Genomic DNA, 16,410 nt, shown 5'->3' with positions numbered 1-16,410 from the left:
AACGTGTCCTGGGTCTGCCCCGCGGCCTCCTACCGGTCGGACGTGCCCTAAACACCTCCCTAGGGAGGCGTTCGGGTGGCATCCTGACCAGATGCCCGAACCACCTCATCTGGCTCCTCTCGATGTGGAGGAGCAGCGGCTTTACTTTGAGCTCCTCCCGGATGGCAGAGCTTCTCACCCTATCTCTAAGGGAGAGCCCCGCCACCCGGCGGAGGAAACTCATTTCGGCCGCTTGTACCCGTGATCTTGTCCTTTCGGTCATAACCCAAAGCTCATGACCATAGGTGAGGATGGGAACGTAGATCGACCGGTAAATTGAGAGCTTTGCCTTCCGGCTCAGCTACTTCTTCACCACAACGGATCGATACAGCGTCCGCATTACTGAAGACGCCGCACCGATCCGCCTGTCGATCTCACGATCCACTCTTCCCTCACTCGTGAACAAGACTCCAAGGTACTTGAACTCCTCCACTTGGGGCAAGATCTCCTCCCCAACCCGGAGATGGCACTCCACCCTTTTCCGGGCGAGAACCATGGACTCGGACTTGGAGGTGCTGATTCTCATCCCAGTCGCTTCACACTCAGCTGCGAACCGATCCAGTGAGAGCTGAAGATCCTGGCCAGATGAAGCCATCAGGACCACATCATCTGCAAAAAGCAGAGACCTAATCCTGCAGCCACCAAACCAGATCCCCTCAACGCCTTGACTGCGCCTAGAATTCTGTCCATAAAAGTTATGAACAGAATCGGTGACAAAGGGCAGCCTTGGCGGAGTCCAACCCTCACTGGAAACGTGTCCGACTTACTACCGGCAATGCGGACCAAGCTCTGGCACTGATCATACAGGGAGCGGACTGCCACAATCAGACAGTCCGATACCCCGTACTCTCTGAGCACTCCCCACAGGACTTCCCGAGGGACACGGTCGAATGCCTTCTCCAAGTCTACAAAACACATGTAGACTGGTTGGGCAAACTCCCATGCACCCTCAAGGACCCTGCCGAGAGTATAGAGCTGGTCCACAGTTCCACGACCAGGACGAAAACCACACTGTTCCTCCTGAATCCGAGGTTCGACTATCCGGCGTAGCCTCCTCTCCAGTACACCTGAATAGACCTTACCGGGAAGGCTGAGGAGTGTGATCCCACGATAGTTAGAACACACCCTCCGGTTCCCCTTCTTAAAGAGAGGAACCACCACCCCGGTCTGCCAATCCAGTGGTACCGCCCCCGATGTCCACGCGATGCTGCAGAGTCTTGTCAACCAAGACAGCCCCACAGCATCCAGAGCCTTAAGGAACTCCGGGCGGATCTCATCTACCCCCGGGGCCTTGCCACCGAGGAGCTTTTTAACTACCTCAGCAACCTCAGCCGCAGAAATAGGAGAGCCCACCACAGACTCCCCAGGCACTGCTTCCTCATAGGAAGACGTATTGGTGGGATTGAGGAGGTCTTCGAAGTATTCCCTCCACCGATCCACAACATCCGCAGTCGAGGTCAGCAGAACACCATCCTCGCCATACACGGTGTTGATAGTGCACTGCTTCCCCTTCCTGAGGCGGCGGATGGTGGTCCAGAATTGCTTCGAAGCCGTCCGGAAGTCGTTTTCCATGGCCTCACCGAACTCCTCCCATGTCCGAGTTTTTGCCTCTGCGACCGCTGAAGCCGCACACCGCTTGGCCTGTCGGTACTTGTCCGCTGCCTCAGGAGTCCTATGAGCCAAAAGAACCCGATAGGACTCCTTCTTCAGCTTGACGGCATCCCTCACCGCCGGTGTCCACCAACGGGTTCTAGGATTACCGCCACGACAAACACCAACTACCTTGCGGCCACAGCTCCAATCAGCCGCCTCGACAATAGAGGCGCGGAACATGGTCCATTCGGACTCAATGTCCAGCACCTCCCTCGTGACATGTTCAAAGTTCTTCCGGAGGTGGGAATTGAAACTCTCTCTGACAGGAGACTCTGCCAGACGTTCCCAGCAAACCCTCACAATGCGTTTGGGCCTGCCAGGTCTGTCCGGGATCCTCCCCCACCATCGCAGCCAACTCACCACCAGGTGGTGATCGGTAGAAAGCTCCGCCCCTCTCTTCACCCGAGTGTCCAAAACATGAGGCCGCAAATCCGATGACACAACTACAAAGTCGATCATGGAACTGCGGCCTAGGGTGTCCTGGTGCCAAGTGCACATATGGACACCCTTATGTTTGAACATGGTGTTCGTTATGGACAATCTGTGACGGGCACAAAAGTCCAATAACAAAACACCGCTTGGGTTCAGATCCGAGCAGCCATTCTTCCCAATCACGCCTCTCCAGGTTTCACTGTCGCTGCCAACATGAGCATTGAAGTCCCCCAGTAGAACGAGGGAATCACCCGGGGGAGCACTCTCAAGTACTCCCTCGAGTGAATCCAAAAAGGGTGGGTACTCTGAGCTGCGGTTTGGCGCGTAAGCGCAAACCACAGTCAGGACCCATTCCCCCACCCGAAGGCGGAGGGAAGCTACCCTCTCGTCCACCGGGTTGAACTCCAACGTACAGGCTCTGAGCCGGGGGGAAACAAGAATTGCCACCCCAGCCCGTCGCCTCTCACTGCCGGCAACGCCAGAGTGGAAGAGAGTCCAGCCCCTCTCGAGAGAACTGGTTCCAGAGCCCTTGCTGTGCGTCGAAGTGAGTCCGACTATATCTAGCCGGAACTTCTCCACCTCGCGCACTAGCTCAGGCTCCTTCCCCCCCAGCGAGGTGACGTTCCACGTCCCAAGAGCTAGCTTCTGTAGCCGAGGATCGGACCGCCAAGTGCCCTGCCCTCGGCTGCCGCCCAGCTCACATTGCACCCGACCTCTATGACCCCTGCTATGGGTGGTGAGCCCATTGGAGGGGGGACCCACGTTGCCTCTTCGGGCTGTGCCCGGCCGGGCCCCATGGGGACAGGCCCGACCACCAGGCGCTCGCCATCGTGCCCCGCCTCCGGGCCTGGCTCCAGAGGGGGGCCCCGGTGACCCGCGTCCGGGCAAGGGAAATCTGGGTTCCTTGTTTGTTTTCTTCATAAAGGTCTTCGAGCTGCTCTTTGTCTGATCCCTCACCTAGGACCAGTTTGTCTTGGGAGACCCTACCAGGGGGCATAAAGCCCCCGGACAACATAGCTCCTAGGATCATTGGGACACGCAAACTCCTCTACCACGTTAAGGTGGCAGCTCACCTTAACGTGAAATCACTGCTTACGTGCAGTGATTTCTCCAGATTCTCTGAACCCTTTGATGATATTACGGACCGTAGATGGTGAAATCCCTAAATTCCTTGCAATAGCTGGTTGAGAAAGGTTTTTCTTAAACTGTTCAACAATTTGCTCACGCATTTGTTGACAAAGTGGTGACCCTCGCCCCATCCTTTCTTGTGAATGACTGAGCATTTCATGGAATCTACTTTTATACCCAATCATGGCACCCACCTGTTCCCAATTTGCCTGCACACCTGTGGGATGTTCCAAATAAGTGTTTGATGAGCATTCCTCAACTTTATCAGTATTTATTGCCACCTTTCCCAACTTCTTTGTCACGTGTTGCTGGCATCAAATTCTAAAGTTAATGATTATTTCCCAACATTTTTTTCTTTATCAGTTTGAACATCAAATATGTTGTCTTTGTAGCATATTCAACTGAATATGGGTTGAAAATGATTTGCAAATCATTGTATTCTGTTTATATTTACATCTAACACAATTTCCCAACTCATATGGAAACGGGGTTTGTACATCACCATGATGATTTGTCTGAGTGGCTGCACAGGACAGATTGAACTAAACCAAAAAAAAACAATAGTGATTTTGTTTAATCAATGAAGAATTGTTACAAATAAGAATCAGATTTAATCTGAAAATGGACACCCTTATTAACCAGCTGGATTGACAGATACTTTAAGTAGTTTTTAGTATTTTTTTTATTTTTATCTCCTATTTTGTCAACTCTTTTGGTGTAGTGTAGGAACGTACTTGATAGCGCCTGCAGAAACCAACCTTTTATTGGTATTTTGGATGAGGTCCGATATTTTCTGGAGGTATTCTATGGCGTAGACGACCAGCGGCTCCGACTCGGTGAGCGGCACCGGCGCAAACACCTCGCTGAGATAGGGCATCCAGTCCACTGCCGGGGCCAAAGTCTGCAGCCAAGCACCCATAAATTAACACAAGGAACACGCCTCACTTTTCCTTGGGCCCTAGAGACACTGGCCTTCAAGTCTTTGGCCTCCATCTTGTGGTAGATGAGCTCCTCGTCCCGCCTCTCCACCTGCGGGACCGTGATGTTGGCTAGGGTCGTTTCAAAGTCCACGATCTCCCCCATGAGCACCCGAGACGTCTCCTCGGAGCCCCCCAAGAGGACGCCTAGTTCCACCAGGAAGTTCAGGTATGCCGTTAGGTACTGCAAAGAGATTTGCGTGTGGTAAAAAACAATTAGCAAGGTAATCCGAAGCTATGCAAACAAATCTCCCGTGAATCCTACCCCCCCAACCCCACGAAAGAATGTTTGTCTTTGTTTGTCTTTGCATTTTTTTCCCCACTGAGCCATCTATCATCAAAAAGTGTTGCAAACATATTATTGATTTAAGCATTGATTATGATAAACTCATTTTAAGAATGCATAAATGCATCATACTTCTAAACAATACAGAATATAGATATGGTGGCCACATTATTAGGTACACCTGCACACTCTATTGATGTGCATGAGTGGAGTTGGATCAGCATTTCTGCCAGGGCTGCACGATTTTGGCAAATAACACAATAACACAACCTATATTCAATTGAACAGACTGCAAAGACAAGATACTTAACGTTCGAACTGGAAAACTTTGTTATTTTTTGCAAATATTAGCTAATTTGGAATTTGATGCCTGCAACATTTTTCAAAAAAGCTGGCACAAGTGGCAAAAAACCCTGAAAAAGTTGAGGAATTCTCATCAAACCCTTATTTGGAACATCCCACAGGTGAACAGGCGGGTGCCATGATTGGGTATAAAAGCAGCTTCCATGAAATGCTCAGTCATTCACAAACAAGGATGGGGCAAGGGTCCCCACTTTGTGAACAAATTCCTGAGCAAATTGTCGAACAGTTTAAGAACAACATTTCTCAACGAGCTATTGCAAGGAATTTAGGGATTTCAACATCTACGGTCCGTAATATCATCATAAGGTTCAGAGAATCTGGAGAAATCCCTGCACGTAAGCGATGATATTACGGACCTTTGATCCCTCAGGCGGTACTGCATCAAAAACCGACACCAGTCTGTAAAGGATATCACCACATGGGCTCAGGAACACTTCAGAAAACCACCGTCTACAGTTCGTTGTTATATCTGTAAGTGCAAGTTAAAACTCTACTATGCAAAGCCAAAGCCATTTGGACGGCGTGGTGCAGTTGGGAGAGTGGCCGTGCCAGCAACCTAAGGGTTCCTGGTTCAATCCCCACCTACTACCAACCTAGTCACGTCCGTTGTGTCCTTGAGCAAGACACTGCACCCTTGCTCCTGATGGGTCGTGGTTAGGGCCTTGCATGGCAGCTCCCGCCATCAGTGTGTGAATGGGTGAATGTGGAAATAGTGTCAAAGCGCTTTGAGTACCTTGAAGGTAGAAAAGCGCTATACAAGTAAAACCCATTTACCATTTATCAACAACACCCATAAACGCCGCCGGCTTCGCTGGCCCAAGCTCATCTAAGATGGACTGATGCAAAGTGTAAAAGTGTTCTGTGGGCTGACGAGTCCACATTTTAAATTGTTTTTGGAAACTGTGGACGTCATGTCCTCCGAAACAAAGAGGACAAGAACCATCCGGACTGTTATAGGCGCAAAGTTCAAAATCCAGCATCTGTGATGGTATGGGGGTGTATTAGTGCCCAAGGCATGGGTAACTTACACATCTGTGAAGGCTCCATTAATGCTGAAAAGTACATACAGGTTTTGGCATATGTTATCAACGTTATCATGGACGCCCCTGCTTATTCCAGCAAGACAATGCCAAGCCACCTGTTACAACAGCATGGCTTCATAGTAAAAGAGTGCGGGTACTAGACAAGGCCTGCCTGTAGTCCAGACCTGTCTACCATTGAAAATGTGTGGCGCAATATGAAGCCTAAATTACCACAACGGAGACCCCTGACTGTTGAACAACTTAAGCTGTACATCAAGCAAGAATGGGAAATAATTCCACCTGAAAAGCTTCAAAAATTGGTCTCCTCAGTTCCCAAACTTTTACTGAGTGTTGTTAAAAGGAAAGGCTATGTAACACAGTTGTAAAAATGCCCCAGTGCCAACATTTTTGCAAAGTGTTGCTGCCATTAAATTCTAAGTTAATGATTATTTGCAAATAAAAATTAAGTACCTCAGTTCTAACATTAAATATCTTGTCTTTTCAGTCTATTCAATTGAATATAAGTTAAAAAGGATTTGCAAATCATTGTTTTCTGTTTTTATTTACGATTTACACAATGTGCCAACTTGTGCTTTTTGGTTTTGTAGATCAATTTTTGCTAAACTATCTGAACAAAACATCCACATCTCAGTGTTGTGCCGTACCTAATAATGCAAATGAGTGTTGGTTAAACAATTGTATTATTGTTTACTAATATTATTGAGACAAGTACAACTTTTTAAGGGCTTTAGCACGTTGGAAAAGGTAGCATATTTTGAAAGAAATGTGTACATGACAGGATTATGCACAGAAAATCGATTCACGTCCGAATAGCGATTATTATTTCATCCTGATTCTGAGTCGATTTAATGTGTTCAAAAATTGATTTCTAAGAATCCATTTGTAAAAATATGTTTTTAGATCGACTCCGTGCAACCAGAAGGAGCTTTTCTAACCTCTAACCCTGTTTTGAAAAAGTTTCATAAATAACTCATTGACTCCGAATTAAATCGTCACTCTAGAAATCGGAATCGGATCGAATCGTTAAATGCCCAATAATCCACATCCCTAATATATAGTATGGCTTTTTTGGGTTTTCAGATCCCAATTTTAGGTGAATTAGTGCCAGGTCCATTTATTTTTCAGACTTTTGTGCAATGTTTCATACTGGACCTGTTTATTTTGTCTTTAGAATGTGTCACCAGGCAATAAGAAATGAGCTGCGGTCCACAAATTGCCCCTGGGCTGCACTTTAGACACCACCTGCTCTTAAACTGAATGGATAATTGATAAAAACCATACAGTGTTTATAACATAATGTAATCATAAGATATAATAATGATAATAATGCAAATGACCATTTAAAAGAATATATACTTGTATTTCTTATTACAGTAGAATTGTTTACCATTGTACTGTAACTGGAAGGTAAATAATTGAGTTATTTTAAATAAATAAACAAGAAAAAATGGACTCTCATCCCTGTAAGCAAAAATGTTACTTTAATAAATATCGAACATCTTAAAAGTAAATTTTTTACCCGGTTAGAAAAAGTCGGTTTGTCTTTTTTTTTGTTGCCAATCACGACATTCTTGCTCGCTCGTTCGTCCGTGCGTGTTGATGGGCTCATATTGCCCATCCTATTGTTTGTATTCCGTCACGTAATTTCTTCCAGGAAGTGAAAAGCAGTGGTGGTCACCCAATCCAAGATGGCTGTTGTACAGCAAGCAGCGCGCAAACTGAGAACAAAAGAGGCTTAAATCTTCCTGCAAAAAGCAGATACCAGCAAAAAAAAGATTTGTCGAGTGATATCAAGGATTATTTGTTGGGCAAGTTCCCAGACATATGGAACTATTGTTCTCCAGACATCATTCTACACGACAAACAGACAAAACTTGTAAAAGCATGGAGGTCTACAACTTATTTGTGTGTGTCTGGGTTAAGGACATTGGTATCAAGACTCTCCTGGATAAATATGCATCGGTTTTGTAAAGGTAAGGTTGTATTTCACAATTCAACTTCACGTCTACTGCCGTGTTTGTTGTTGTTGTTGCACACGTTGTTTACGAGTAGTGTTTTTATAAAAATATAACTATAGATGTCAACATTGTGTATGTGCTGAAAGATTCATTTATGATTGTTTATCAAAATATAACTACAAATTTCAACATTGTGTATGTGCTGAAAGATTCATTTATGATTGTTTATCAAAATATAACTACAAATTTCAACATAGTGTATGTGCTGAAAGATTCATTTGTGATTGTTTATCAAAATATAACTATAGATGTCAACATTGTGTATGTGATGAAAGATTCATTTATGATTGTTTATCAAAATATAACAATATATGTCAACATTGTGTATGTGCTGAAAGATCCATTTATGATTGTTTATCAAAATATAACTATAAATGTCAACATTGTGTATGTGCTGAACGATTCATGTATGATTGTTTAACAAAATATAACTATAGATGTCAACATTGTGTATGTGCTGAAAGATACATTTATGATTGTTTATCAAAATATAACTATAGATGTCAACATTGTGTATGTGCTGAAAGATTCATTTGTGATTGTTTATCAAAATATAACTATAGATGTCAACATTGTGTATGTGCTGAAAGATTCATTTATGATTGTTTATCAAAATATAACTTTAGATGTCAACATTGTGTACGTGCTGAAAGATTAATCTATGATTGTTTATCAAAATATAACTATGGATGTCAACATTGTGTATGTGCTGAAAGATTAATTTATGATTGTTGTCTTTGGTGAAAACTTACCTCTTTTAGGTTTTGCTCACAATTGATTTATTTTATTTAGAATCGCCTAAGTTGGTGCTTTTCTAAACATTCGTAACAAACGTGTTTAAAAAATATAAATACAAACCCTGTTTCCTATGAGTTGGGAAATTGTGTTAGATGTAAATATAAACGAAATACAATGATTTGCAAATCATTTTCAACCCATATTCAGTTGAATATGCTACAAAGACAACATATTTGATGTTCAAACTGATAAACATTTTTTTTTTTTGCAAATAATCATTAACTTAGAATTTGATGCCAGCAACACGTGACAAAGAAGTTGGGAAAGGTGGCAATAAATACTGATAAAGTTGAGGAATGCTCATCAAACACTTATTTGGAACATCCCACAGGTGAACAGGCAAATTGGGAACAGGTGGGTGCCATGATTAGGTATAAAAGTAGATTCCATGAAATGCTCAGTCATTCACAAACAAGGATGGGGCGAAGGTCACCACTTTGTCAACAAATGTGTGAGCAAATTGTTGAACAGTTTAAGAAAAACCTTTCTCAGCCAGCTATTGCAAGGAATTTAGGGATTTCACCATCTACGGTCCGTAATATCATCAAAGGGTTCAGAGAATCTGGAGAAATCACTGCACGTAAGCAGCTAAGCCCGTGACCTTCGATCCCTCAGGCTGTACTGCATCAACAAGCGACATCAGTGTGTAAAGGATATCACCACATTGGCCCAGGAACACTTCAGAAACCCAATGTCAGTAACTACAGTTGGTCGCTACATCTGTAAGTGCAAGTTAAAACTCTCCTATGTAAGGCGAAAACCGTTTATCAACAACACCCAGAAACGCCGTCGGCTTCCCTGGGCCTGAGCTCATCTAAGATGGACTGATACAAAGTGGAAAAGTGTTCTATGGTCTGACGAGTCCACATTTCAAATTGTTTTTGGAAACTGTAGACGTCGTGTCCTCCGGACCAAAGAGGAAAAGAACCATCTGGATTGTTATAGGCGCAAAGTTGAAAAGCCAGCATCTATGATGGTATGGGGATGTATTAGTGCCCAAGGCATGGGTAACTTACAAATCTGTGAAGGCGCCATTAATGCTGAAAGGTACATACAGGTTTTGGAGCAACATATGTTGCCATCCAAGCAACGTTACCATGGACGCCCCTGCTTATTTCAGCAAGACAATGCCAAGCCACATGCTACATCAACGTGGCTTCATAGTAAAAGAGTGCGGGTACTAGACTGGCCTGCCTGTAGTCCAGATGTCTCCCATTGAAAATGTGTGGCGCATTATGAAGCCTAAAATACCACAACGGAGACCCCGGACTGTTGAACAACTTAAGCTGTATATCAAGCAAGAATGGGAAATAATTCCACCTGAGAAGCTTAAAAAATGTGTCTCCTCAGTTCCCAAACGTTTACTGAGTGTTGTTAAAAGGAAAGGCCATGTAACACAGTAGTGAACATGCCCTTTCCCAACTACTTTGGCATGTGTTGTAGCAATGAAATTCCAAGTTAATTATTATTTGCAAAAAAAAAAAAAAGTTTATGAGTTTGAATATCAAATATGTTGTCTTTGTAGTGCATTCAATTGAATATGGGTTGAAAACGATTTGCAAATCGTTGTATTCCGTTTATATTTTCATCTAACACAATTTCCCAACTCATGTGGAAACGGGGTTTGTAATATCAAGATAATACTTAAATGGGAAATAAGAAACGTTAAAATTATATCAGGCTCTCCTATTTCTGGGGCTGAGGTTGCTGAGGTAGTTAAAAAGCTCCTCGGTGGCAAGGCCCCGGGGGTGGATGAGATCCGCCCGGAGTTCCTTAAGGCTCTGGATGCCGTGGGGCTATCTTGGTTGACAAGACTCTGCAGCATCGCGTGGACATCGGGGGCGGTACCTCTGGATTGGCAGACTGGGGTGGTGGTTCCTCTCTTTAAAAAGGGGAACCGGAGGGTGTGTTCTAACTATCGTGGGATCACACTCCTCAGCCTTCCCGGTAAGGTCTATTCAGGTGTACTGGAGAGGAGGCTACGCCGGATAGTCGAACCTCGGATTCAGGAGGAACAGTGTGGTTTTCGTCCTGGTCGTGGAACTGTGGACCAGCTCTATACTCTCGGCAGGGTCCTTGAGGGTGCATGGGAGTTTGCCCAACTAGTCTACATGTGCTTTGTGGACTTGGAGAAGGCATTCGACCGTGTCCCTCGGGAAGTCCTGTGGGGAGTGCTCAGAGAATATGGGGTTTCGGACTGTCTGATTGTGGCGGTCCGCTCCCTGTATGATCAGTGTCAGAGCTTGGTTCGCATTGCCGGCAGTAAGTCGGACACGTTTCCGGTGAGGGTTGGACTCCGCCAAGGCTGCCCTTTGTCACCGATTCTGTTCATAACTTTTATGGACAGAATTTCTAGGCGCAGTCAAGGCGTTGAGGGGATCTGGTTTGGTGGCTGCAGAATTAGGTCTCTGCTTTTTGCAGATGATGTGGTCCTGATGGCTTCATCTAGCCAGGATCTTCAGCTCTCACTGGATCGGTTCGCAGCTGAGTGTGAAGCGACTGGGATGAGAATCAGCACCTCCAAGTCCGAGTCCATGGTTCTCGCCCGGAAAAGGGTGGAGTGCCATCTCCGGGTTGGAGAGGAGATCTTGCCCCAAGTGGAGGAGTTCAAGTACCTCGGAGTCTTGTTCACGAGTGAGGGAAGAGTGGATCGTGAGATCGACAGGCGGATCGGTGCGGCGTCTTCAGTAATGCGGACGCTGTATCGATCCGTTGTGGTGAAGAAGGAGCTGAGCCGGAAGGCAAAGCTCTCAATTTACCGGTCGATCTACGTTCCCATCCTCACCTATGGTCATGAGCTTTGGGTTATGACCGAAAGGACAAGATCACGGGTACAAGCGGCCGAAATGAGTTTCCTCCGCCGGGTGGCGGGGCTCTCCCTTAGAGATAGGGTGAGAAGCTCTGTCATCCGGGGAGAGCTCAAAGTAAAGCCGCTGCTTCTCCACATCGAGAGGAGCCAGATGAGGTGGTTCGGGCATCTAGTCAGGATGCCACCCGAGCGCCTCCCTAGGGAGTTGTTTAGGGCACGTCCGACCGGTAGGAGGCCACGGGGAAGACCCAGGACACGTTGGGAAGACTATGTCTCCCGGCTGGCCTGGGAACGCCTCGGGATCCCCCGGGAGGAGCTGGACGAAGTGGCTGGGGAGAGGGAAGTCTGGGCTTCCCTGCTTAGGCTGCTGCCCCCGCGACCCGACCTCGGATAAGCGGAAGAAGATGGATGGATGGATGGATGGAAAATTATATCAAACAAACCTTTAACAAAGTGATCACTGCAAACTCGTGCATTCTTTAACTCTGCTCCCTTGGACTAGAGTGTGAGCTACTTTTCCCGTCGCCTTTAATAAAATCTTGCACTCTTCCTCCCTTTTTGATTACCTCTCGAGGAACTCTGAAGAAACGGTTATGCTTTTTCACGATTTGAACGATTCGTACAGCCGAAGACAACACAAGCAAAGGGCGTTTTTTCTTTGAGAAAAGCTAAATGACGCCTAGTACCCATTGACAACAGAGCTAGCTTGACCACCACGCATATATAATGGGTGGAATGTGAGCTGGATGTGACATCAGTAACATCCCAGCAATTTGAAGGTGAAATATTACCACAACGGGACACTTGGCTTTATATTCTTATTGTTTCCTCTTAATTGTCACTTTGTGGCACTTCCTACTGGCGAGTAAGGAGGTGTACTTCCTGTGTGTGTAAGCTGGCGCCCTGCCCTCCACCTACCGAGACAAAGATAGTGAACAACTGAAAAGAGGGCTCACTGTTTTCAGTTAATTCTACTGTTAAAGGTACTGAGAGAGATTTGACCGGTTTGAAGACACAAACATACAAATATCTACTCATACCAGCGCTACAAAAACACAGTTTTCTTTGAAGTATAAATACTGACTCATTCATTCATGTGCGTAATATTAGAGCACCTTTTCATTGGCGGTTTTGTTGAGGTAGTAATCCCGTGAAGGGAGTCCTAGACTGGACTGATCCACCTGCAGCCGCAAAAGAAAGACCATGTGACGTTTTAGTTGGTTGGATGCTGCTGAGACACCAAAGCAGAGAACAACACAGTGTCGGCTTCACTGCCCGCTTGTACAAACAAGCGAGAGTGGCTAAGATGGACCACCTGACCTGGATGATGTTACTGGACGAGTTCTTGGAGTCGGTGCTGACGAACACGGTGAAGAAGGGCGAGGTGCGGTAGTTTGCCGAAACCGATCGGAGGACTTCCTGGAAGTTGTCTTTGTCCCAGGACCCGGTCAGGGCCCATCCTCCAATCTGGAAGAGGCAGCGTTTTAGACTTTAAACACTGATTCTACTCAGAAGTCACACCTTGTTTGCAGAGAGTAATTAAATACATATTTTTAGGTCCAATAAATAGTACTTGAACAACATTATTGGTTAACTGATCATGTTCAAGAGGACCTATGATTTAATTTCATCTATATTTGAAACACTTTATTGTAGTCTAGAACAGTGGTTCTCAAACTTGTTTCACCAAGTACCAACCGGATTTAAAGAATGTGTTTTTTCAAAAGATACATTATGATACTTTTGGAGAGGGTAGAGGAAGTAGATATGTCATCACAACATTCGGTTTAGGTGAGCAAAATCTTTTTTCCACGACCAAATTTTCAATGCATCACTAGTCAACAGTGCGCAGATAATAGGCTGTATTTAATATATGAATATATATTTTGATTCCAAAGAAATAGCGATTGTTCAAGGACTGGAATTGACACTATGGCGTATTTACTTACATGTTACGTACATTGTGTAAGTTGTTTACGTAAAAGAGTTGAAAAATAAATCTAACGTAAATCCACGCTGATATCAGTGTCTCCTTTACTTAACAGTCATTAAAATATTACAACCCTCCCAAATATATTACACACTATGTACATACAGTACATTCATACATTATATTACTTATTTTCATGTAAAAAACACTCATTTTTAAGGTGTGGCGATCATATCTATGGTGGCTACTTTTATTTTATTTTGTAGTAGTAGTTCATTTACGGAATCTGGTCAATTTCCTTTGGGCCCCATTCAGCAACCGTTCTTAAGAACAAATTTTGTTCTTAGGCCCACTTACGAAGTTTGTAAGGAGATTTTTGTATTCACCAATGTTTTCTTAGCTGGGATTTGTTCGTAGGTAAGAATAGAAGTAAGTTCTCTTACTTCTATTGTCTATTGTTACATTAATATCATAGATAGATATATGGATAGATATATACATACACAGACAGATAGATAGATAGATACATAGATAGATAAATAGACAGAGATAAGACACAGACAGACAGACATATAACAAAAGGAGCAATATATAGACATTTCAAAATACCGTGTGCGTACACACGCACACACACACACACACACACACACACACACACACACACACACACACACACACACACACACACACACACACACACATACACACACACACACACACACACACACAATGGCAATGCTTTTGCTGCTACTGAAAGATGCCGCAGATCGTGCGCTGGGGAGGAAGCGCATATTTCACCATGCAGACCTATTTGCCCCAAGTGACGAATATTTATTTGAACGCTGCAGTCCCCCCTTTCTTAAACTTACGTTTTGACATTATGTATTTCCCCCGCAGGATAATACGAATTTCTCTTCTGTAATCTGCTTGTGTTTTCTCCGTGTGTTTGACGTTCGGCTTTTCCGCCGGAATTGTGCCCTTATATGGGGAATTAAGGGCGTTACCTATGCAAATTATGGAATTAAGGGCGTTTACCTATGCAAATTACGGAATTAAGGGCGTTTACCTATGCATTTTGAGGAAATAAGGGCGTGTTTATATGCAAATTATGATAGACACGCACGCGCTAAACATTTGGCATTCAGCAATTTAAGAACAGCAGGTGGGAACAATTTGGGCGTTTAAGAACACGTCATGAATTTGAATGGACTCCTCTTAGGAAATCACTTAGGAAGAAAGATACGAGGAAAAGTTAGGAACTTATTACTGAATGGTGCCCTTTGTTTTCACTTTATTGAACTGTGCATGCAAGTGACGTTGAGGCCACTTTGGGGCCACATTGGGGTCACACTGGGGTCACACTGGTGTCACACTGGGGCCACATTGGGGTCACATTGGTGCCACATTGGGTTTACATTGGGGTCACACTGGGGTCACATTGGGGCCACATTGGGGTCACACTGGGGCCACACTAGGGCCACATTGGGGCCACATTGGGGTCACACTGGGGCCACATTGGGCTCACATTGGGGCCACATTGGGGCCTGTTCACGTTTATACTGGAGTCTGATAAAGATCACATTTTACTTGCAGCGTAAACAGTCAGCTGGATTCTGAAAAAGTCCAATTTGGGCCACATTGTCCTGCAGTGTAAACGTAGTCAAAGTTACAGTGCCTAACTTATTTTTACACTTGTTAAAATGTTATTGGAAGCATTTCCTGTACTGTTAATTATTCATTCATTACAGTATTTCTGTATCAATTTTTACTGAAAAATTGGCTGCGTCCAGGTCAGGGGTGTCAAACGTAGGGCCCGCGCCATGGACCAGGACCGCAAACTGGTCTTATACGGCCCGTGAGAGGAGTTTGCTAAGTATAAAAGGAGCTGAAATCTTTGAATGAAAGTGCTGTTCTAAATGTGTCCACTGGAGGTCACCATAGCAATTATTTATATCCCCTGCACATGACTTCAGAGGGCGGTGGAGCTATGTAATAAAATAAAGGCAACTCTTCCGCGTTTGGACAAGACGCCCTTACGCTGCTTGTTAGTGATAGAATACAAAATTTACGTTGTCAAAGATGTTGTTGTGTGTGACATTTACGCACAAATAAATGCTTTTGATCATCTCTTTGCATTCATGTTGTACTTATGACTGGGGACACATTTTGTGATCGCACGTAAATATGCTGAAATAATATGTATACCCTTCTAACTTCATGTGTGATTCATGAAATGAGTCCACATTCACAACTTGTGTTGTAGATGATGCTACATATGTACACACATGATGTTGGTACATCAGTTGGAGAACATGAGTACATTACATTAATAACATCATGTCATTTGATTTTAATATTATTATTAGGGGTGTCAGAAAAAAACAATCGATTTTCAGATTATTCGCAATTCTTAATCGATTCAAAAATCGATTTTTATATTTTTTAAACTGTCCTGTCCAACCACTCAGACAACTCATCACGTTGATGTAGATGATCTATATCTGCTGTATGGATATAGATCAGTACTTTAGAAAAGTATAGTACTTTAGAAAAGAGAAGTGTTGGATACTTCTCTCGTTGTCGTATTTGTATTTTACTTTATTAAATGTTTGGGAAGCATTTTATTCAACAAAAAACAGTTTTTTTAATTAACATAAAAAAATATCAGCGCTGTTTATCTATTTTATGGGGCAATGTAGTCAATCATAGAACTGGCACCCAATGTCATTAAAAAAAGTATTGATTTTGAATCGGGAATCGATTCTGAATCAAATAGTTACCCCCTAGAATCGAATCGAATTGAGTGGTGCCCAAAGATTCACAGCCCTAATAAATATTTATTTAATCTTCTGATAGATTAAAAATGAACACCAAAGGGAGTATTTTACAACTCCTCTGACTGATGAACATTATTACATAATTTATTCAAAAAGT

The 16,410-nt window shown here is 44.0% G+C and overlaps 1 protein-coding gene across 1 annotated transcript in view; it reads right to left on the bottom strand.

Moving 5' to 3' along the window:
• Positions 1-16,410, bottom strand: part of ece1 (endothelin converting enzyme 1) — a 141,581-nt gene that overhangs the window by 34,065 nt on the left and 91,106 nt on the right. The window contains exons 8-11 of the mRNA XM_061937801.2: positions 12,867-13,013; positions 12,662-12,727; positions 4,225-4,413; positions 4,011-4,153 (exon numbers count right to left, since the gene is read on the bottom strand). Of these exons, the coding sequence (XP_061793785.1) occupies positions 4,011-4,153; positions 4,225-4,413; positions 12,662-12,727; positions 12,867-13,013 (545 nt within the window). The remainder of the gene's footprint in view (positions 1-4,010; positions 4,154-4,224; positions 4,414-12,661; positions 12,728-12,866; positions 13,014-16,410) is intronic.

The sequence above is a fragment of the Nerophis lumbriciformis genome, linkage group LG03 (genome assembly GCF_033978685.3).
Source record: "Nerophis lumbriciformis linkage group LG03, RoL_Nlum_v2.1, whole genome shotgun sequence".
Lineage (NCBI taxonomy): Eukaryota > Metazoa > Chordata > Actinopteri > Syngnathiformes > Syngnathidae > Nerophis > Nerophis lumbriciformis.
This window is presented reverse-complemented; position numbering and strand designations above follow the sequence as displayed.